At 39.4% G+C, this 24719-nt stretch overlaps 1 protein-coding gene across 3 annotated transcripts in view; it reads right to left on the bottom strand.

Annotated features, from left to right (window-relative positions):
- Positions 1-23045, bottom strand: part of glp2r (glucagon-like peptide 2 receptor) — a 34278-nt gene extending 11233 nt beyond the window's left edge. Inside the window, exons 1-5 of one of the 3 annotated variants that reach the window (XM_061967162.1) lie at positions 22695-23045; positions 15327-15423; positions 13085-13189; positions 10996-11123; positions 9741-9847 (exon numbers count right to left, since the gene is read on the bottom strand). In XM_061967162.1, the coding sequence (XP_061823146.1) occupies positions 9741-9847; positions 10996-11123; positions 13085-13189; positions 15327-15423; positions 22695-22787 (530 nt within the window). In that variant the 5' untranslated portion in view covers positions 22788-23045. Of the gene's footprint in view, positions 1-9740; positions 9848-10995; positions 11124-13084; positions 13190-15326; positions 15424-21587; positions 21681-22694 lie in introns of those variants that run through there. The other 2 variants (XM_061967163.1, XM_061967165.1) reach the window with 2 other exon arrangements.
- Between the last annotated feature and the right edge of the window lie 1674 nt (positions 23046-24719).

The raw sequence follows: 24719 nt of genomic DNA, 5'->3' as shown, positions 1-24719 counted from the left end.
TTCAGTTGATCAAAATTCAGTGTAAAACAATTCAGTGCTTAAAAACGTTGTTGCTTCAAAAAGCAAGACTCACTTCCGGTAAATTAAGACAGAAGCAATCAATCCTGTCTCAGAACCAGCCAATGAGGTGTCAAGTTTGAAGTCATGTAACACGGGTCTTGCAAAACAGGATAAAAAAGGCAGTTAACTGGGCTACCTGGGCATAATACGACATAATTACCATTTCAATACGGCCCGCTGAATATTTTCAAACAATAGAAATAATACCAATGATTAGAATCTGCACTTTTGAGTGAAGCTCTGCTTCATCCAGACCAGGCAGGAACAGAGTGGGCGGGGCTTGTTTACAGAGTAAAAAGCCTGATAGCGAGTGTCAGACGGAGGCAGATTTCTACAACAAAGTTCTGCAGAACATTGATATTTTTACGAATAAGTGGATGTATTTTACCGTTGGCGTTTATGTTTTCGCCGTGTTTGTTGCATCTTTGTTGTTCTTGCTTGTTCTTGTTCTCGATTACTAAAGATGTCAATCAAGGAGGTGGTCTGGGAAGTAGAGTGGGAACTTTCTCAATATTCAGTGTTTTATTGTTCATAGATAGCATTGTAAGTTCCACATTCTGTGTTTCCTTGTACATTCTGAGTGTCTTATTCAATGTGTCTTATTTATTAACTAAACAGACAATCTGAAAAATGGAACAAACTAGTTTTTTTCACTGAATTATATGAGTCAGAATTTACATACAATCCACAAAGTCCTCATTTAACAGTAATCGTATATTTAGACGCCATGGTGCAAGTATGGTAGTCAGGTTTTTAAAGTATGAATCCATTGAAATTGGAGCATATTCGGAGATATTAATTGTATATTTGATGAGCGATCAAGCTGGGAATCGAGCCAACACTTAAAGTTTCATCCTGATATTTAATATCACATTGAAAAAGAAGTTTGAAAAAGGTGTCATTGTCATAGTTGGGAGCATAACTATTTACGAGGGCTACTGGGGTGTTAGGACTCTGGCCTGTGACAATAACAAACCTTCTATTGGGATCAGAATATACTAGTCGAGTGTACAAAAGCAACAGATTTATGAAGCATGACAGCAACTCCCCTTGATTTGCCCGACAATGAAGAGTGACAAGTCTGTCCTATCCATCCTCTCCTCAGCCTCAAGTGATCAGAAAGTTTAAGATGAGTCTCCTGCAAGAAGACTACCTTGGCGCCCAGATGACGGAGGTAATGTAATATCTTACTTTGTTTTATAGGAATATTACGACCCTTGCAATTATAACTGGTAAACCTCATGCCACAACTGCCGGACGTCGTTGTTAAACTAGGTTGGGTCTAGGTTGCAAGTCTGTGGTAAAACTAAAAAAAACTAAGCTTTACTGATGCATAGAAAAGAACAACAAACAGTAACCACCACCGCAAAACTCTTGCAGAAGCATCCCTCTAAACAGGATGCGTGCAACATCTCCTCCGAAGAAAAAACAACCATCGCGTCTGTTCTATACTGACAAACAATGCACCAGGCGCCAAAAATGTGACATCTAATTAGCAAATAAAGTGCACTAAGGTATTTATTTGAATAGGATGAAATAAAAAGGCCTTTCCACTACAGCTTACTATCAAAACCCATTCCTTTAATCAAATGTGTAAACATGTAGAAAGATTACCAATACATAACCGGCAAATCAGTGGGTAAGACATTTTGACATACAGGAACTATATCATCTGAATAAATCTATAAGAAAATACTTAGTCATTTTGATGGAACACAGAAACAATACCATCTCACGCTTCTAGTTCTCAGGCTCCAAAATGGCGGCCGACAGCTAGCATAATAGCATGCCTAATAGATTTAGTCTGGGGCAAGTCCTGTTTTAATGTGTTTGTCAACAAACTCCGCCGCTTCTGTAGGATCATCGAATTTGCTAGTACGGCCGTTGGATAAAGTGATCCGCAGCGACACAGGAAAGAGAAGTCCAAACTTTACGTTGGGAGATGAATGCAGCTTCTTCTTCACCGCAGAAAACACAGCCCTCCTCCTCGCCACAGCCAGGGTGAAGTGTTGTAGTGCAGTAGTTTTTCCAATAGATGGCACTGTTGTACTGTTTATCATTTTCATTCCACTTTGTATGCACTTGCTCTCTGTGTGTTTTGCCAGTTAATAAAAACTCTACCGAAGAACAGGTTATGGGCCCAGATTGTCGCTAAAAAGCTGTTGTGGACGGACTTTGTGTGAAGATAAACGGTATTGTGGGAACTCACATTGGAGGATAAAATGTTTATTGACAGACTGAGCGGACCAGAGAACTGAGCAACATGGAAGTTTCAGATGGAACACTTGCTAAAGGCTAAAGGACTATGGGGCATGCTAATGGAGACGGAGACGCTAGCCGCAGATGCTAACGCAGCAGCACAGGCGGAATTCACAAGACGGAGAGCGAAAGCGTTCTCTATATTAGTGCTAAATGTAAGTACACCCCAGTTGTACCTGATAACAAACTGTCAATCTCCCAAAGAGGCGTGACCATGCTGAAAGCCCATTTTGAGAGGGATACTTTGGCTAATAAACTGTTCCTGAAGAAAAGATATTTCAGATGTGAAATGAAGGAAGGAGAGGCTTTAACTGATAATTTAAAACAAATGAAGGAGCTAACTGATCAGCCATCAGCAATTGGATCTGTAATTGAAGAGGAAGACCAAATTGTAACATTGTTGGGTAGCTTGCCACCAAGTTATGCTACAATTGTCACTGCATTAGAAACAAAGATTGACAACTTGACACTGAAGTTTGTTCAGCAAGCATTAATAAATGAAGAGCAAAAGCGAGTGAATGCTAATGATTCCAGTGGTGCTACGTCAGGTGGTGCATCCACCATGTCATCACAATTTCGGGGAAATGTGCAGGATAGCTCCAAGACAGTAGGAGCAGCAGACAAAAGCAAGTGGAGATGTTACAAATGTGGTAGAGAAGGCCATATCAAGCGCGAATGTCCAACCTTGAAAAACAAACCAAAAAAGAAAATCCACAAGGCCAAGCACATGATGTGTGAGAATGAAGAAGATTCCTCTGAAAGTGCCTTTGTCATCAGGGATGCAAACAGTGACAAACCACAACAAGCTGAGTGGTTAATTGATTCTGGAGCATCAAAACACATGACGTGTGATAAAGACATTATTAAAGAATACCAGCAGTTCACAAAATCACATTCTGTGAAACTGGGTGACGGCAGGGTGGTTGATGCCCTGGGAATTGGAAATGTCAACCTGAAAATGACTTTCAAATTAAGTGATGTAAAAAATGTCACAATGTATGATGTGCTGTATGTTCCAAAGCTGTCTGGGAATTTATTCTCAGTGGGAGCTGCTACCAAGAAAGGGAATACAGTGCAGTTCAGAAAGTCTCGTTGCTACATACGTGGAAAAAGTGGAACACTTCAAGGAATGGGAACACAAAGAGCTGATGGACTATATCAGCTGGATATTAAAGGAAGTAAAACTGTATGTCACAGTGCTTCTGTAGCGGCCAGCCTGTGGCACCAGCGCCTTGGTCACACTACCAAGCTTAAAAAACTCAAAGATCTGGTGAACGGAGTGAACTTTTCTGCAAAAAAAAAAGAGATTCCCTTCTGTGAAGGATGTGTGGAAGGCAAGTTGGCTAAGAAGCCATTCAAGTCGATTGGAGGAATTCGTTCAAACGCAAGATGCAGCTGATTCACAGTGATGTCTGTGGTCCCATGCAGACTGAATCTATAGGTGGAGCAAAATACTTTGAGACTTTCATTGATGATTACACAAGATGCTGCAAGGTATACTTCTTGAAACAGAAAAATGAGGTGCAAATCAAATTCAGGACATTTGAGAGAACATTCTCAAATGAGTCTGGTCTAAGCGTCACAAGGCTGAGGACAGATAATGGTGGTGAGTACACATCAAAGGAGTTTCAAGAATATTTGAAGTCTCAAGGCATCCACCATGAAATTACTGTACCTCACTCACCACAGCAAAATGGTGTTGCAGAAAGAAAAAACAGGACATTAGTTGAAGCAGCTAGAAGCATGCTGTCACATGCAAAGTTGTCAAAGATGTTCTGGGCAGAGGCTGTAGCCACCGCGGCTTACATACAGAACAGGCTGCCCACAGCTGTTCTGAAGGAATAGACACCCTATGAGAAATGGTGTGGAAAGAAACCTGACATGAGTCACATGAAGGTGTTTGGCTGTATTGCTTATGCACATATCCCAGATGAAGAAAGAAGGAAACTGGACAAAAAGGCTGTGAAGCTTTGTTTTGTGGGATATGCAAACAATGCCAAGGGATATCGCCTGTATGATGAAGAGAAGAGGAGGATTCTAATCCGTTGTGATGTCATCTTCGATTAATTAAACTTCAGCTGGAAGCAGGAAATGAAAGTACTCTATTCAGAGAACGAGATAACCAAACAAACAGATGAGAATGAAACACAACATGATGAAGTCTCTATTCAGAGAACGAGATAACCAAACAAACAGATGAGAATGAAACACAACATGATGAAGTCACAGTTGACAGCACTGTCAGAACAAGTGGAAGAATCAGAAATGCTCCAAGGGGATTTGGATATGATGAGTTTGTCGATATAGTGACTGTTGATCATCATGCCAATATGTGTCGTGTGACAGAGCCAATCACACTAAAATAAGCATTGGTGAGTCCTAATGCAAAAGAATGTCAGGAGGCGGCTGACTTGGAATATGAGTCACTGCTTGAAAATGAGACGTGGGACTTGGTGAATTTACCAAGAGAAAGAAAGGCAGTAGGATCGAGATGGGTGTTTAGAGTCAAGCATCATAGTGATGGAAGAGTGGAGAGATACAAGTGCAGGCTCGTTGCCAAGGGCTACTCGCAGTTGTATGGTGCTGACTATGATGAAACATTTTCACCTGTGGTACATTTCAGCTTTATTCGTACATTATTGTCCTTTGCCATTCAAAACAATTTACATGTACACCAGATGGATGTTGTAACTGCATTCCTTAATGGGCACCTGGAAGAAGAAATATACATAGAGCAGCCAGAGGGCTACATCAAACCAGGGCAGGAACACCTGGTATGCAAACTAAAAAAAATCAATCTATGGACTGAAGCAGTCTCCTCGCTGCTGGAGCAAGGCTTTCACTGAGTTCATGATGGAAATCGGATTCAAGCAGAGCACATCAGACCCCTGTGTGTTCGTGAGATCAAGAAAAGAGCTTGAGATACTTGCAGTTTACGTCGATGATTTGATTGTGATAACAGAGTCAACTGAGAGCATGAACAAGCTCAAAGTGGCTCTCAAGGAGCACTACAAGATGAAAGACATGGGAGAGCTGTCCTATATCCAGGGCATCTCTGTGATCCAAGATAAAAAGAAGAATCGTGTAATTCTTCATCAGAAGCATTACATTGAAGCCATACTTCAGAAATATGGAATGGATAATGCAAATCCTGTGACAACTCCTGCTGATGCCAATGTCAAATTGAGAAAGAGCGATGGTGTCAGTAAGCAAGTGGACCAGCATACCTATCAGTCAATGGTGGGAAGTCTACTGTATGCTGCAATGGCCACACGACCAGACATAGCTCAAGCAGTGAGTGCTGTGTCAAAGTTCAACGCAAATCCAGATGTTGCACATCTGACCGCTGTGAAGAGGATACTTCGATACTTGAAAGGGACAGTGAACTTTGCTCTCAAGTATGGGCAGTCAGACTCTGGAGCCTTGATTGGATTCTCAGATGCTGACTGGGCTGGAGATCAGGATGACCGACGCTCAACAACTGGCAACGTTTTTCTACTGAGTGGAGGAGCAGTGAGCTGGCTCAGCAAGAAACAAGCAGCAGTTGCACTTTCAACAGCAGAAGCGGAGTACATCGCACTCAGTCAAGCAGCTCAAGAACGAATCTGGCTGAAAAGATTACTGAGTGATCTCGGAGTGAAAACTATGTCCACAGTGATCCTGGAAGACAACCAAGGAGCCATCGGAATCGCAAAGAATCCTGTGAACCACTCAAGGACCAAACACATAGACATTCGCTATCACTACATCCGTGAATGTGTGCTGAATAGACAAATAGAACTGCAATATTGTCTAACAAATGACATGAAAGCGGATATCTTTACCAAACCACTGCCTAGACAGAAGTTTGAATATCCCAGGGGTGAGATTGGACTTTTCCCTATTTAGATAAAGTGGTTAGTTGTGCTTGACAGGTGTACGCCGAACGCTGCCTGATCAAAGCAAATTAAAAAAAAGAAAAAATGTGTGAAAGAGTTTCAGCGAAATTATTGTAAACAAACTAAAAGAGTTCCTGTGAAAACAATGTAAAAAAACAAAAAATATTTTGTTGTTGTTTGACATATTATTGTAAAGGAGAGCACGGCTCTGTAATATTATTTAAAGGGACTTTGTTATTGAAAAAACTAAGTGGGAGTGTTGTAATGCAGTAGTTTTTCCAATAGATGGGTCCCATCTCAAAACTCATTTGTATACTCTAGCCTTTGAATAGCCCCCTTTTTTTTTTTAGACCAGTTGATCTGCCGTTTCTTTTCTTTTCTCCTCTGCTCCCCCCTATCCCTTGTGGAGGGGGAGACACACAGGTCCGGTGGCCATGGATGGGGTGCTGGCTGTCCGGGGTCGGGACCCGGGGTGGACCGCTCGCCTGTGTATCGGTTGGGAACATCTCTGCGCTGCTGACCCGTCTCCGCTCGGGATGGTTTCCTGCTGACCCCACTGTGGACTGGACTCTTACTGTTATGCTGGATCCACTATGGACTGTACTCTCACAATATTATGTTAGACCCACTCGACATCCATTGCATTCGGTCTCCCTAGAGGGGGGGGGTTACCCACATATGCGGTCCTCTCCAAGGTTTCTCATAGTCATTCACATCGACGTCCCACTGGGGTGAGTTTTTCCTTGCCCTTATGTGGGCTCTGTACCGAGGATGTCGTTGTGGCTTGTGCAGCCCTTTGAGACACTTGTGATTTAGGGCTATATAAATAAACATTGATTGATTGATTGATGGCACTGTTGTACTGTTTATCATTTTCATTCCACTTTGTATGCACTTGCTCTCTGTGTGTTTTGCCAGTTAATAAAAACTCTGCCGAAGAACATGAAGTCGGGGTAAATTTTAAATTCTCTTGCCCATATAGGATAGCGAAGAAGCCTCAGCCGCCCTTCGCAGCATCTGGTTCTGGATTTGAAATAAGTTGACTCGAACAACGGGCGGCCGGTGGGGTTCACCATCTTTAGGCCTGCCGTGAAGAGTTCGGTGAGTCCTGTCAAGAATAGGCTTGTCTCCAAGTTACAGGATCTCTTGCAAAAATTGTGCGGTGAATTCAGTTGGACAGGGACCCTCACAGCCCTCAGGGAGGCCCACTACCCGGACAGCATTCCACCTCAAGCGGCCCTCCAAATCATCGCATTTCTTCAAGAGAAGATCGACGCTAGTGATTAGATTGGTGACGCGAGCATGAAGATCGGTTAGCTCGTTAGCATTAGCAGCTAGCCATAGCCTCGCCATGGGACGAGAAAATCCTCTCAAATGGTTCCTTAACAGCCATTTTCTCCTCCCTGACAATGGATTTCAGGTTTTTCTGGATGTCGGCTCACATTTTGTCCATCTTCCGACTCAAGCTTCTAAAAAGGGCAGAGTCGACGAGCGGCTCTTCCATGATATCTGGATCTGCGGACGTACGAGGCTTGGAGTGGCCTGGCTTGTCGGATTTTCCTATGCTCGATATCGCGGAATTCTCTGTTGAAATTTGCAAAAACGACAGGTTAGTAAAAATGTTATTAAATTACCAGCGAGAGTCAGCCACATCTCACAAAGCACGCCCTGCTTTGTACATACCCAACCGAAAGTCCCTTACACTGAATTTTTATACGCTGAATTGTTTACACTGAATTTTTATACACTGAATTGTAAAACTTTGAATTTGTTTTTCAATAAAATTGTCAGCATAATTTGATGTAACAAAATTCAGTTTACAAATTAAAATGCAAAAAATTAAGTTACATAAATTCAATGTAAAAAACAACAACTTTCGTAATAAAGACACAAATTGACATTGACAAATCTTTCTGTGTGGAGTTTGCATGTTCTCCCCGTGACTGCGTGGGTTCCCTCCGGGTACTCCGGCTTCCTCCCACCTCCAAAGACATGCACCTGGGGATAGGTTGATTGGCAACACTAAATTGGCCCTAGTGTGTGAGTGTGAATGTTGTCTGTCTATCTGTGTTGGCCCTGTGATGAGGTGGCGACTTGTCCAGGGTGTACCCCGCCTCCTGCCCGATTGTAGCTGAGATAGGCTCCAGCGCCCCCCGCGACCCCGAAGGGAATAAGCGGTAGAAAATGGATGGATGGATGGAAATTTGCCATTGGAAAATGTACAAACATTCCTTGGCAGACATGTGCCAACTTTCCTTAGAAACTACCAGAAGATATATTTTTGAAATGTTGTACTAGGACTAATAATTTTGGCCATTGTATTTTAGACTTTGTTCTTATTTCATTTTGCTAATGACAAACTTGCCATCCAAACAATACCCCGTTTGTTGACAAGAAGATATGACAGCCATCGAACCACATTCAATCTCTTTATTAACCAGAGGTAACATAATCCTGGGAAAAGATTCAAAAGAGTTGGCGTCAGAGTGGGCTGCTAAAGCTAAGAAACACAGCTCTGTTTAAACCCTCGATAACGTCGTACGTCACTAGGCAACAGGCCCCACACTGTGCTCTTATCTTAAACATTTCTCAACAGCATATGCCATATATTTAAAAAAAAATTTAAGTAACATATAAATTACATGTATTAAAAAGTAATTATGTTAGTAATTAAATTTATTTTTTGGTCAAGTATCGAGTAACTATAATTAATTACTTTTTTAAAGTAGGTTAATCGAGCTGTCCCCTGGATTTCGTCCCTGCATTCTGGGGTCCACACCACACAAAACGCAACATTTCATTGGGAAAAAAAATACAATTGAATTTGATTTCAGAAGGGGGCTAATAATTTTGTAGAAGTCAGCTGGGATAGGCTCCAGTCTGGATGAACAGTGTAAAACAATGCATACTATAGATATGCTCTTTCTGTTTGTCTCCATGCTAATTAATTTAGCACCTAAAAGGCAGTCTACTTAATGGCCAGTGTTTTGTCCTATCCTGCGTGCAGAACGCGTAAATCACTACACTGGCACATGCCAACTGAGCACGTTCACGGGTTTTTTGAGAGTTTCTCAGAGAAATCACAAGATGGTTCCATTAGTACGGAGCCCCTAAAGGGACATGGAGGGAAAAAAAAATGTTTTGCGAGATCTCGCAAAAGGTTTTTTTCCTATGTCAGTGAACCGGAAGTATAACAGGCAAAGTGATGTAGGAGCCTACTCATCATCCCTGGGAGAAGTTAATTGATTTCTATTTTAGTATTGGCCTAACATATAAAGACATCAAATCGTATTATGGTCCCACAACAGAGCACAGATGATGGGTAGGCTCCCGCATGCTCCCGCTCCTCCATCGCTGTGTCTGTTTTACTTCCGGTTCACTGACATAGGAAAAAAACCTTTTGCGAGTTCTCGCAAAACATTTTTTTCCCTCTATGTCTCTTTGGGGGCTTCGTACATTAATGAATTTTACATCAACCTTTACACAATGTGGCTAGTTTAAAAAGTACAAAAGGCACCACGACTTGTGCTCAGTGCTACTGACCTCAACATGGCCATGAGGAGCGTTGCCACCGTGAGGGAAGACAGTGACAGTGAATAGCCAATGACAGAGATTAGCCGAAGGGCTGTCTGCCGAAGCATTTGTTCTTCCTAGACAAGCACACGTAGAACAAGAATATAGACTGAATGAACCTCACCAGTCAACACATGTTATGTTATCTTGCATTCAAAATCAATTATTTTTGTGGGCAGTGGTTAGTAAGGGTTAAAAACAAAAAGGTATGACTTTTGACCCCAAACAACATAATACATAATATTGAAATTAAGAGTACCCCAACATAAAAGGGTTTTGAGATGAGACCTGTTTCTCGGCTAATTGTTATGCTTTACAAGTCACAAGCAAAAATATGAGTTACAACCATCACTGCTAGTCTGCGCCATACTGAAGCAGAATGAGTCTAATGCCGTCCAAAAATGGTCAAATAAAATGTAAAGGGTGACATTTATCCATGAAAATATGTAAAAGCTACAGATGATGTATTTGACGGAGAAGCAGCTGAAAGGAAATACCGGTGAAGTCCACTCTCCAAGGTAAATACTGTACAATATTAATACATTACTTCATAAAACTACCGTAGTTGTTTGTATTACATTCCATTGTATTTTTTGAGTGGAATATTTCTTACCTACAAGTTGTTTTTGTTTTTTAAAGACATTTGTTACATGTTAAAATGGTGCTGTTTTGGGGGGAGCAATCACCAATTAAACTTCAAAAGGGGTCGTTGATTTGAGATAGGAGTGTTTTGAGTTAAGAGAAAACAATAAAGTTGAGGTACTACTTTAGTAGAATCTTGCCTGCGTGGTCTCTTGTGGAGTGAAGTGAACTATTTTTATATAGTGCTTTTCTCTAGTGACTCAAAGCACTTTTACATAGTGAAACCCAATATCTAAATTACATTTTTAAACCAGTGTGGGTGGCACTGGGAGCAGGTTGGTAAAGTGTCTTGCCCAAGGACACAACGGCAGTGACAAGGATGGCAGGAGCAGGGATCGAACCTGGAACCCTCAAGTTACTGGCACGGCCACTCTACCAACCGAGCTATACCGCCCCTTGTCATTCGGCATCAGTAGAATTATAGCCAATACAATATATATCAGTATAATCTTCAAAGTTTAAAGATCTGATGATAATTAAAAGAATTGTCTGATGATGAATGTTCTGCAGCATTGTCGCGTGAGGACTGATATAACGATTGACTTTTGCAAAAGTTCCCTTTCAGTCATTTCATCTTCCTCACCTTATCTTTGAAGTAATGCTCCCCCTGACATTCAGAGTCGTCCCTCCAGAGCTCGGAGGAATTCTGCTTCTGTCGCCATCTTCCGTCTTGCAAGCATTCCCTGTGCGCTCTCCTGGAATTGTCTGCAGCTTAGTGAGATTTGCAGACACAATTTGTCCTGTTAGTGAGTCAGTTGGGAGACATTCAAAACGAGAACCTACCCAGAACCTGTCTGGTAGTAAATGCTTTTTGTCACGATCCCACATGACACTTTGGACTTTGTTAGTTATTTTCCTGTGTTCTGTATCATTACCTATCCTGGTGCTCTTATTTGGTTCTACTTCCTTCCTTCGACTACTACTCCTTGTTTTGCTGCACCTTCACTTTGTTTAGTTTTCTGCCAGTGCACCTGTTTTTATTTCTAATCAAGTCTATTTAGGTTCACCTGTTGCTCTTGGCCAGCACTGAATTATGTCATTTTTTCAGTTGCATGAGTTACTCTGCTGCTGCTACATGCCTTGCCCTAGCCTTTTGTTTATCCAGTTTTTTATTTTTTATTTCTTTGACCTGCACGACTGCCTTCTTTTTCCGCATCTTGGGGTCACACCAACATGTGCTGCCGTGACATTTTTGTGTATTCATATTCTTTACAATAGTGTTCAAATGTCATACATCAGGGGTGTCAAACTCATTTTAGATTGGGGGCCACATGGAGAAAAATCTACTCCCAAGTGGGCCGGACTGGTAAAATCACGGCACGATAACTTAATAATAAAGACAACTTCAGATTGTTTTCTTCGTTTAGAAATAGAACAAGCATCCTGAAAATGTACAAATCATTATGTTGTTGTTTTTTTTTTACACTTACATGTTGCGGTTAATAGTATTCTATCGTTATTGGTCGTTATTTATATTTTCTGAATAAATTATGTGATAATGTTCATCAGTCAACTCATTGGTGTTCAATCTATCAAGATAAAAAAATAATATCAAAATCAAATTACAGGATGTTATTTATGTAGTTTGCTCATTTTCCTTGACTGGTGCACTAACATGTGGTTTATTTTTACATATGTAGTATAATCTACAAAGATTCAAAGAATTTCTACTGCGACATCTAGTGGACACATTTAGAACAGCAGTTTCTTTCATTCAGAAAATTTCGGCTCATTTTTATACTTAGCAAACTCATCCTGCGGGCCGGATAAATCCTGTTTGCGGGCCTGATTCGGCCCTCGAGCCGTACGTCTGACACCCCTGTCATACATCATTATTAGTTTTGTTGCTGTAGCGATGCTACACCGACCATTAAATATAACCATTAGTTACACTCTGCAAGACAACCGTAAATACTGTATTATCAAAAAATACACTCAATCAAGGCAAAATATCAAACTAAAACCACAACAATTTAAAGTTGCAGGCGCCGCTTGAAAACCTTAATTAAGCTAAATATTAATGTGTATGCCTGTTACTGTCGCACTATTAACTGTTTTTAAATGACTGCTGTGAAAATGATCACATACAGTATGTACTGTGCATTTGTATGTGCTCGAGCACGACAAATTGTAGCAAAGGCTTTGTGGACTATTTGCTGTTCTGTTTATTTCTATTATGTATGATAACAGTCATTAATAGCTGGAGAAACAATTGCATTGATTATAAAACATGTCCATGTTGGGGCTAATCACCTGTTCAAATCATGCTGAGTCAACAAAAGTACAAATGTACTCGTTTGAACACATTGTGTGGCAGCCCTGGGGATACAGTAGCAGCATAGGTGCTACAATTGGCTAAGATTAAATTAGCATCAGCATATTGGCAAGCGTGCATAATTCAATGAGGTTAACAGAGGAGACACCACCTCTGGCAAAAAACTGACATTTAAAACATGGCTGTTTAATTGAACATTTAGTTGAATTCACAGTGCTGTTGAATTCTCCTGATCCTGTGACCAAGCAAGAGCATCAGTTGTCCTATGATAGACATATCTTATAATAGATGCCCTTCAGTAAGGTTGGTGGCAGCCTTAGGGAAAATTTAGCAGGGCTTTCACATGAGAGAGCTGCAATTATGATTATGTATATATGTTTAATTACATTAACATTACCCTTGCTGATCCATGGTAAGTAAGGAGGGCAGGGGACCGACACATTCCCAGGGCGTGAATGTGGCCAACACACAAAAGTGTCAAAAGTTCCCCTGCAGTAGATTCCTGAAAGGCATCAATATTGTTTATTAGCAGCAATAAATACATTCGTTTGCTTGTAGTTTATATAGTGGAATGTTTAAAATCAAATACTCTGAGGGTTATACAATCTGAAATTCAGCTTTTTGAGAAAATACGGCTCTAAATATGCACAAATGCACTGAAAACTGCCATTCAGCAGATTAGTTCGGCACGTTTAAATTTGGTGTGCGTGTATCGCAACACTTTTTGCAGAGACATGTTTTAAAAGTTTTGACTCAGGTTTCAAAGCAGTGAAACTCCACTATCCCCATATTTTTGTCAGACTTGTTAAAGTTAAGTTCATCATATTTTTGTATATTTTACTGTGGTTTAGTTATTTTTACACTTGTGGGATAGAGACAAATACTATAACATACGGGCGGCGTAGCTCGGTTGGTAGAGCGGCCGTGTCAGCAACTTGAGGGTTGCAGGTTCGAATCCCGCCTCCGCCACCCTAGTCACTGCCGTTGTGTCCTTGGGCAAGACACTTTACCCACCTGCTCCGAGTGCCACCCACACTGGTTTAAATGTAACTTAGATATTGGGTTTCACTATGTAAAGCACTTTGAGTCGTTAGAGAAAAGCGCTATATAAATATAATTCACCTGACCAATTGTGTACGTACGGTCATATGCGCCGATCTACATTTCTGCCAGTGGGTGCTCGGTGTGTGTGTATTAGTGTTGTCCCTATACCAATATTGTGGTACCAGTACCAAAAGTATTTTGGTACTTTTCGGTTATTTTCTAAATAAAGGGGACCACAAAAAATGGCATTATTGGCTTTATTTTAACAAAAAAATCTTAGGGTACATTAAACATATGTTTATTATTGTAATTTAGTCCTTAAATAAAATAGTGAACATACAAGACAACTCGTCTTTTAGTAGTAAGTAAACAAACTAAGGCTCCTAATTTAGCTGCTGATATATGCAGTAAAATATTGTGTCATTTATCATTCTATTATTTTGTCAAAATTATTAAGGACAAGTGGTAGAAAATTAATTATTAATCTACTTGTTCATTAACTGTTAATATCTGGTTATTTTCTGTTTCAACATGTTCTATCTACACTTCTGTTAAAATGTAATATCACTTATTCTTCTCTTGTTTGATACTTTACATTAGATTTGGATGATACCACAAATTTGGGTATCAATCCGATACCAAGTAGTTACAGGATCATACATTGGTCATATTCAAAGTCCTCATGTGTCCAGGGACATATTTCTTGAGTTTATAAACATAATATAAAAAAAACAAAAAACAAAGAAGATTTTGTGATGTTAAAAAATACCGATATAATCATAGTAGTATCGACTAGATACGCTATTGTACGTGGTATCATTACAGTGGATGTTAGGTGTAGATCCACCAATGGCGTTTGTTTATATTGTAGCGTCCCAGAAGAGTTGGTGCTTCAGGGAATTCTGGGAATTTGTTCTGCAGTGTTTATGTTATGTTGCGGTGCAAATATTCTTCCAAAATGTGTTTGTCGTTGTTGTTTAGTGTGGTTTCACTATATGGCACATGTTTATGACAGTGTTGGCATTGTTCATACTGCCACCTCTAGTGTGACAAGTAGGGCTGTTGAGTAAGTATGCCCTTCATTAGCTCGTGTGCAGTATGTTCAAAGTCAAGATGATTTTGTCATTAGTTCATTAACGAGCACATTGAAATCTTGTTTAGACTTTGTTAATTATAGATTATATGTTATATATTATATGACTTTTTGGTTATGTAAAACGGACCGACCTCGCCACCAAGTTAACAACAACCAGATTGTTAATCAAAAATTATTTTTAAGATTGAAAGTTGCCATCAATCCCACGTGAGTGCTCAGGCTTCAAAGCACCCACGGGATCGGCGCCTATACGTACGGTATGGTCTATGTGTATCACATTAAACCTTTTGTTATTGTGTGTTTAATTATTTTTACATAATAATAATTATTACATATAAACCTTTGATTATACTTGACGACACATATTGTTACTTAGAAAAATGACATGTGCGGAACTAAACATATTTCTATTTACATTGTTTTCTGTTAGATACTTTTAGGATGAGATACATCGGAACATAGAATGCCAAAGTATATTAGGTTTAAGTGACAAGCTCACCAGTTTTGGGGAGTGTACTTGATGTGAGGGTTCTATTGCAGGCCTCCCAGTAGTCTGTACGCTTCGCGATAAGATTTTCAAGCACTGAGCATGTTATCTTCCATGTGGAGTCAGAAGAAGAGAAGACAAAAATTATTGAAACATGTTCTTCAAATATACTTTATAGAGACAACATGTATTATATATAATTACAGTGTGTCAAAGGTATCTGAAGGCTGCAAACAGAAAACCCGAAGGATGAGGGGCAAGTGCTTTGTGTTTTAGGTATCAAAGCAAATTAGAGAGAATATCTAATATATCTCATTAACAAAGACAGACAGAACAACCTGCAGACGTAAAAATGACAATTTTGACACTTCCTCAGTATATCACGTAGGGACTGATGTTGGCACATTTGAAGTGTTAGCGTTTAGTCTTTTTGTAATTCGGATTCGATTACAAAAGTACAAAATATACCGGTAGTCAAAATTTTTTTCAAGTGCTCCTATTTTATCCCCATTTATCTTTCAGGCTAACACTTTCTAACTTTAATTCAGGGAGATCATGGATGGACAAACATGTTTTACTTTAGTGCTTAACATTATAGTATTTATTATACTGTGGTTGTATTTATTATTCCTTGTTAAGCCCCCCATGCACTTGTTTAAACAGCAAAATGTTCCTAAAGGGCGAAATCCCAATGAACTTTGGTGTATTTTATTAGACAAAAATATTGTCTTTAAAATTAATTTTAAACTATGGGAGTCATTATTATAATACCATACATATACCATAAGTAATACCATGTTATGCTGACCCAGTTTATATATTAAACACACTGATTGTACTTAAGCATTGCCCTTGATTTGTAATATATTTGTAAATAATGCACAGAGTACATACATATATGTATGTGTGTGTATACATACATACATACATACATATATATATATATACATATACATATATACACATATATATACATACATATATACAGTAGGTACATATATAAATATATATATACACACATATATACATACATATATATATATATACACTGTATATATTAGGGCTGTCAAACCATTAAAATATGTAATCGCGATTAATAGAATTTTGTTCATAGTTAACTCAAAATTAATCGCGATAATCACAGATAGAAATAATTTTTCATCATTAATAACTGTACCCTAGAGATATACTTTTCAGGGTGGGGTAGCTTCATTTTGCCGTATGACAATGTTTTCACCTTCTCTATTAATTAAGAAAATGTAATATTCGAGTGTGTGTATATGCAAATGCATATACACATACATCACGTTTATACTGGTGTGGAGCGGGAAGAGAAGTTTAAGCAAATGACATCTCATCGTGCAAGCAGTACTCAACAAAAATCAACATTCGCCAAATATTAGGTGGCTCAACTATTTGCCACACACAGGAACTTCCTCAAACAGTTCCTTTTCAGTGCATCATTTGTCAATAGTGCGCAAATAATAAACTAAATATAGCCATTCATACTGTAACTACCTGATGGTGTTAATGTGTATGTTAGTGTGTTATGATGGTAATTTTCCCCATGGTCTGTGAACACATTGTGTCCACGGAAAATGAACAAGTGTTATGTGTCTAGGAATGAAACACGGAGACAGGCGTATGTGCACAGAGGAAATACTTGTTAGAATTGGGCCCGTTGTTAGTGTTAAATTGGCAATAAAAGCTAAAAAAGACCGCCAGACTTTGTTTTCTGCTGGATGCTACAATACATTATATTACTTTTATTTTGTTCGGTGTGGCGGCTAACATGAAGCAGTGGTGCACCGCCACATTCAAATACATTAAAGGGGAACATTATCACCAGACCTATGTAAGCGTCAATATATACCTTGATGTTGCAGAAAAAAGACCAGATATTTTTTTAACCGATTTCCGAACTCTAAATGGGTGAATTTTGGCGAATTAAACCCCTTTCTAATATTCGCTCTCGGAGCGATGACGTCACAACGTGGTGTCACATCGGGAAGCAATCCGCCATTTTCTCAAACACCGAGTCAAATCAGCTCTGTTATTTTTCGTTTTTTCGACTGTTTTCCGTACCTTGAAGACATCATGCCTCGTCGGTGTGTTGTCAGAGGGTGTAACAACACGAACAGGGACGGATTCAAGTTGCACCAGTGGCCCAAAAATGCAAAAGTGGCAAGAAATTGGACGTTTGTTCCGCACACTTTACCGACGAAAGCTATGCTACGACAGAGATGGCAAGAATGTGTGGATATCCTGCGACACTCAAAGCAGATGCATTTCCAACGATAAAGTCAAAGAAATCTGCCGCCAGACCCCCATTGAATCTGCCGGAGTGTGTGAGCAATTCAGGGACAAAGGACCTCGCTAGCACGGCAAGCAATGGCGGCAGTTTGTTCCCGCAGACGAGCGAGCTAAACCCCCTATCGACCCTAGCTTCCCTGGCCTGCTGACATCAACTCCAAAACTGGACAGATCAGCTTTCAGGAAAAGAGCGCCGATGAGGGTAAGTCTACAGAATATATTAATTGATGAAAATTGGGCTGTCTGCACTCTCAAAGTGCATGTTGTTGCCAAATGTATTTCATATGCTGTAAACCTAGTTCATAGTTGTTAGTTTCCTTTAATGCCAAACAAACACATACCAATCGTTGGTTAGAAGGCGATCGCCGAATTCGTCCTCGCTTTCTCCCGTGTCGCTGGCTGTCGTGTCGTTTTCGTCGGTTTCGCTTGCATATGGTTCAAACCGATATGGCTCAATAGCTTCAGTTTCTTCTTCAATTTCGTTTTCGCTACCTGCCTCCACACTACAACCATCCGTTTCAATACATTCGTAATCTGTTGAATCGCTTAAGCCGCTGAAATCCGAGTCTGAATACGAGCTAATGTCGCTATAGCTTGCTGTTCTTTCCGCCATGTTTGTTTGTGTTGGCTTCACTATGTGACATCACAGGAAAATGGACGGGTGTTTATAACGATGGTTAAAATCAGGCACTTTGAAGCTTTTTTTAGGGATATTGCTTGATGGGTAAAATTTTGAAAAAACTGATTTTTAATGGTTTTAACCATTCTGATAATGTTCCCCTTTAAGGAGAAACCATATATATATATATATATATATATATATATATATATATATATATATATATATATATATATATATATATATATGTATATATATATATATATATATATATATATATATATATATATATATTTATAAAATGTATGCATATGTACAAAACCCAAAACCAGTGAAGTTGTGTAAATCGTAAATAAAAACAGAAAACAATGATTTGCAAATCCTTTTCAACCTATATTCAATTGAATAGACTGCAAAGACAAGATACTTAATGTTTGAACTGGTGAACTTTGTTGTTTTTTGCAAATATTAGCTCATTTGGAATTTGATGCCTGCAACATGTTTCAAAAAAGCTGGCACAAGGGGCAAAAAAGTCTGAGAAAGTTGAGGAATGCTCATCAAACACTTATTTGGAACATCCCACAGGTGAACAGGCTAATTGGCAACAGGTGGGTGCCATGATTAGGTATAAAAGCAGCTTCTATGAAATGCTCAGTCATTCACAAACAAGGATGGGGCGAGGGTCACCACTTTGTGAACACATACGTGAGCAAATTGTCCAACAGTTTGAGGACAACAGTTCTCAACGAGCTATTGCAAGGAATTTAGGGATTTCACCATCTACGGTCCATAATATCATCAAAATCTTCAGAGAATCTGGAGAAATCACTGCACGTAAGCGGCAAGGCCAAAAACCAACATTGAATGCCCACGACCTTCGATCCCTCAGGTGGTACTGCATCAAAAACAGACATCAATCTCTAAAGGATATCACCACATGGGCTCATGAACACTTCCGAAAACCACTGTCAGTAACTACAGTTTGTCGCTACATCTGTAAGTGCAAGTTAAAACTGTACTATACAAAGCGGAAGCCATTTATCAACAACACCCAGAAACGCCGCCGGCTTCGCTGGGCCCGAGCTCATCTAAGATGGACTGGTGCAAAGTGAAAAAGTGTTCTGTGGTCTGACGAGTCCACATTTCAAAGTGTTTTTGGAAACCTTGGACGTCGTGTCCTCCGGACCAAAGAGGAAAAGAACCGTCCGGACTGTTACAGACGCAAAGTTCAAAAGCCAGCATCTGTGATGGTATGGGGGTGTATTAGTGCCCAAGACATGGGTAACTTACACATCTGTGAAGGCACCTTTAATGCTGAAAGGTACATACAGGTTTTGGAGCAACATATGTTGCCATCAAAACAACGTAGTTTTCATGGACGACCCTGTTTATTTCGGCAAGACAATGCCAAGCCACATTCTGCACGTGTTACAACAGCGTGGCTTTGTAGTAAAAGAGTGTGTGTACTAGACTCGCCTGCCTGTAGTCCAGACCTGTCTCCCATTGAAAATGTGTGGTGCATTATGAAGCCTAAAATACCACAACGGAGACCCCGGACTGTTGAACAACTTAAGCTGTACAGCAAGCAAGAATTGGAAATAATTCCACCTGAAAAGCTTAAAAAATTGGTCTCCTTAGTTCCCAAACGTTTACTGAGTGTTAACTTAAATTCTAAGTTAATGATTATTTGCAAAAAAAAATTGTTTCTCATTTCAATCATTAAATATCTTGTCTTTGCAGTCTATTCAATTGAATATAAGTTGAAAAGGATTTGCAAATCATTGTATTCTGTTTTTTTTTTATCATTTACACAACGTGCCAACTTCACTGGTTTTGGGTTTATACATGTATATGTGTATATATGAGTAATCTTTGCTTTCATTTGGAGTCGTTTATTTACAGTCATATTGACTCACCCAAGTTGGGTTTACCAGGGCTGAAAAAGTAGTTGCAATAACCGTATGACCCAAAACTTTTGTTTGCAAGATGTTTAAAGATAAATGAATACCATTGTGACATTATCATTTCAGACGGATTTCTTTAAATTTATTTGCAAAGGCATAACTTTATTGTATAACAAGCCTTGGTTGTACTTACGTACGATATGTTGTGTGTACTATTTTACACATCACGTTGCTTACATATTGACAACACAAACGTTGCCATTGTTATGTTGTGGCAGCATGAATTTCTTAAAGGTTTTGAAGATTTTAAACTTAAGTTTGTTAGTTATCAATACAATACATAACTTAATTTCAATAAGGTATTATTTATTTACAAACGATGCTTTCTCAATTTCCTTTTATCATACTACTAAATCGATTTATATTCCAGAGATAAATACTGTAAACATTTTTGAATACTCCCCCACACCTAAGTAGATGTTGAAATTTGAACAATTACCACTAGATGTCAGTATTGAACACCATTTATGGTGCAAAAACAACTCCGTGGAAACCTCAACATACAGCTGCAGCTCCACCACCTATAAGAACCTTTTATATGTTCAAAAATGGTTCTTAAATTTAAGTCATTAAGCCCTCAGGGACTTATGGAGTGTTATCATGTGACTATCCCAGGATATGACTTCCTCATAATGCTAGCTGTTTCACAAAAAGCTTATTTTTGCCTAGTGAAGTTTATTTCAAACCCATTTAACAGTTCCAATACTTTAAGGTGGGTCAGATATTATAATTCAACTTCAAAACCACCCAAAAAAAATCCAAACAACATGCACAACTCAACAAATCAGCCTTAAAATTCTAATTACGTGATTTAATTGATGTTAATGAATATATATTATTTCGTTCAACTCAAAGTAAATTTGTGGGTTTAAGCACAAAACATGTTCAATTAAGTTTTTTCAAAAGGATGAATACATACTCTATACCAGGGATCCCCAACCACCGGTCCGGGGACCGGTACCGGTCCGTGACGCATTTGCTACCAGAGAGAAACATTAAATAGAGAAACATTAAATAATTTATAAACGACTGCATTTTCTCTGACTTAACATTCGCCTGTCCCACTAGACCAGGGGTCTGCAACCCAAAATGTTGAAAGAGCCATATTGGAACAAAAATACAAAAACACATCTGTCTGGAGCCGCAAAAAAATAAAAGCCATATTACATACAGATAGTGTGTCATGGGATATAAATGTAATTAAGAGGACTTAAAGGAAACTAAATGAGCTCAAATATAGCTACAAATTAGGCATAATGATGCAATATGTACATATAGCTAGCCTAAATAGCATGTTAGCATCGATTAGCTTGCATTAATGCAGTGACCAATATGCCCGATTAGCACTCCACACAAGTCAACATCAACAAAACTCACCTTTGTGCATTCACGCACAACGTTAAAAGTTTGGTGGACAAAATGAGACAGAAAAAGAAGTGGCATAAAACACGTCCTAGAAAGTCGGAGAAAGTTATACATGTAAACAAACTAAGGTGAGTTCAAGGCCCGCCAAAATTAGTAGGACAAAACGGCGCTCGCCCAATACTCGAATCAGTGAAGCATGTTTAATATAAACAGTGTGATTTATAACAATTAGGGAGGTTTGTGTCATGTTTTTCCTCCTACAGAAACCATATTAAAACAAAAAATATATTTTTCCCCCTCATCTTTTTCCATTTTTCATACATTTTTGAAAAAGCTCCAGAGAGCCACTAGGACGGCGCTATGCGGCTCTAGAGCCGCGGGTTGCCGACCCCCCGCACTAGACACACCAATAAGCTTGTTTATAGATGTACAATAAAACTCCCCATAGTAAGTTGCCATTTGTTATAGCTTTGTGACAAGATACAATGCACATTAATGAACATATGAAATATAAATGTGACAGATTGTAGCCAAAGGCTGATTTCCATCTGCATGTCATTGCAGAGAAACAAGCACAGGGCTCCCACTAATTCAGCGTTCTAGTGAGTTGTATTTTTTCATGCACTTATTTTTGCTGTATTTATCTGGTACAAGTGGAAAGCTGGTCCCTGAAAATAATGCCTACATTAAACCGGTCCGTGGTGCAAAAAAAGGTTGGGGACCACTGCTCCATACCATGAACGCCCAATAGAACATGTACGTAACATCACTGGTTTTTGACATTATTATTGAAAAAAGTGATCCGAGGTAAATCCCCCGTCAATGATAATAATAATTCTAGCACATTTGAATGGAGCAGTGCATCACAAAGTTTCAGTCTCTTTATGGCTACTTATGGCTCAGCCACACTTTGTGTCATTAAGATGTCTAACATGAATCACAGCCAATAGGCAACTTTTCAATTTACTGTAGCTGTACTTATCCTCAAGTACTGAATGAGCAATTTTTCAGTCTCTCTTTTCCTTCTTTTTTTAAAGGCTGAGTGTGAATTCATAAAAATACCATTTTGGGAGATATCTGTCTGTTCTATTGCATTTATATTGTTAGAATTTCACTTACTTGATGGTTTGAGATTATTAAAAGGAAGAATAGAAGTCTTCCTCTTGCTGTTACCCAGGTCCTCCTGTGCAGGATCGACAGCAGGGATGGCATAGCGTTGCGTAGTTACATTTCAAATGTTTTCATGACGAATAATTTTCCGCTCTCCAATGTCATCGGACCAGTCATTCATGTCCTCGGAATGTCAGCATGGCTCTCCTGACCACATCAGACGCAATTGTCTGATGTTGCACCACTTGCATGAAGTTGCAACAGGATTTATTGTATGACATATGCACCAAAATATTAACCTAAAATATTAACCGTTTTCCAACAACCCTTGAGATACTATTGGTCTTAAAGTTGCAATCAAACGACTCATCTAAATTAGAAAAAAAGAAGTGCATATCCATAATTCACTTCCCCTGTGCAAGTGGACTTCACAGGCTGGGAAGGAAACAAGTCCTTCCTTTTTCTTTTTCCTTTTGCCCTGCCTATAGTTTCAGTTCAGCTGTGTGTGCGTGTAGATCCTCGCCAACAGATCGCCTCTCCCACCCATCCTCCTCTAACCAATCAAGATTAGGCCCAGGAAGATTCAGGAACTAACCTCGTTGACTAGAAAATCTGATCTCAAAGGAGCAAAGAGGCAGGGTTGCACATTGGTATATACCAGCTGACCGAGCCGACAGGTCATCATTATTATTCTAGTATGAGAACGCCAGCCACCTGCATTGAAAAAGAAATGGGGGAGAGCGTTAAAAGCCTCCCTTCTCACACAGTAACTGGACATGGCATTACATTTCTGGCACTAATGGAAAGCCAATGTAAACTAACACAACTAAAGACAAACACAAGGCAAGCCAGTGGTTCACAGCTGCGAACATGCACTAAATCAAGCGCTTCAAAGTTTTTAAGGAAATAACTCTGTTGACCCTGCATTAGGGGCATGGCCTGGTTGGGCCCCACTTCATCCAACATTTAGTGCAGTTTTCCTTTTCTTGAAAATGTATAAACTAGTACCTCAACTTACAGGCTCAAAGTGTTCTATGACCAAGCTCTTAACTCAAAACACACTTATCTCAAGTTGTGTATATATGTATACATAAGTAAACACACACATAAATGCACATATATGTGTATATATCTATATGTATATATGTATGTACATATATACATATAAATGTATATACTGTATATGTATGTATACCATATATATATATATGTTAATAAAAAATAAAAAAATGATTGCGTTACCATAAATGAATGATGATTAATCAAAGTGTACTGCCTTTCTTTAACCTGACCCTCGCCAGATCCTTGTAGTTTGGTGAGCTCCACACAAGGATCTGGGACTTCTCAATAGGAGATGTATTTCAAAAGGCAGAGCCTCGTAAAAATAATAATTGTATGCGATTGGATAAACCACTTGTCTGTTATCTTGAATGACGTGCTACTTCAACCACTCATCTTTTAAAGAATTAATATTCGATAGATTCGACAAAACAGTTGCAATAGCAGAATCAATGTCAGCACACGATGCAGCGAGGCTTTGGCGCTACGTCACATCTATGAAATCCCGCTCGGCGATCCTGATTGGTTCATTATTTTTTGCTATCTTGAAGGAGTTTGCAATGCCTTCGAGCCCAGATGCTTGTGTGGAGCTCAGCGAACTACAAGGATCTGGCGAGAGTCAGTTTAGCCTTTCTTATCATCGGCGCACATCAAGTTTAAAACATGAACATGAGGATGGGGCATTAGCGCATACTTGCCAACCCTCCCGGATTTTCCGGGAGACTCCCGAAATTCAGCGCCTCTCCCAAAAACCTCCCGGGACAAATTTTCTCCCGAAAATCTCCCGAAATTCAGGCGGACCTGAGTGACGTGTCGACAGTCTGTTTTCGCGTCCGCTTTCCCACTATATAAACAGTGTGCCTGCCCAATCACGTTATAACTGTAGAATGATCGAGGGCGAGTTCTTGGTTTCTTATGTGGGTTTATTGTTAGGCAGTTTCATTAACGTCCTCCCAGCGCGGTAACAACACACAA

The sequence above is a fragment of the Nerophis lumbriciformis genome, linkage group LG11 (genome assembly GCF_033978685.3).
Source record: "Nerophis lumbriciformis linkage group LG11, RoL_Nlum_v2.1, whole genome shotgun sequence".
NCBI lineage: Eukaryota > Metazoa > Chordata > Actinopteri > Syngnathiformes > Syngnathidae > Nerophis > Nerophis lumbriciformis.
This window is presented reverse-complemented; position numbering and strand designations above follow the sequence as displayed.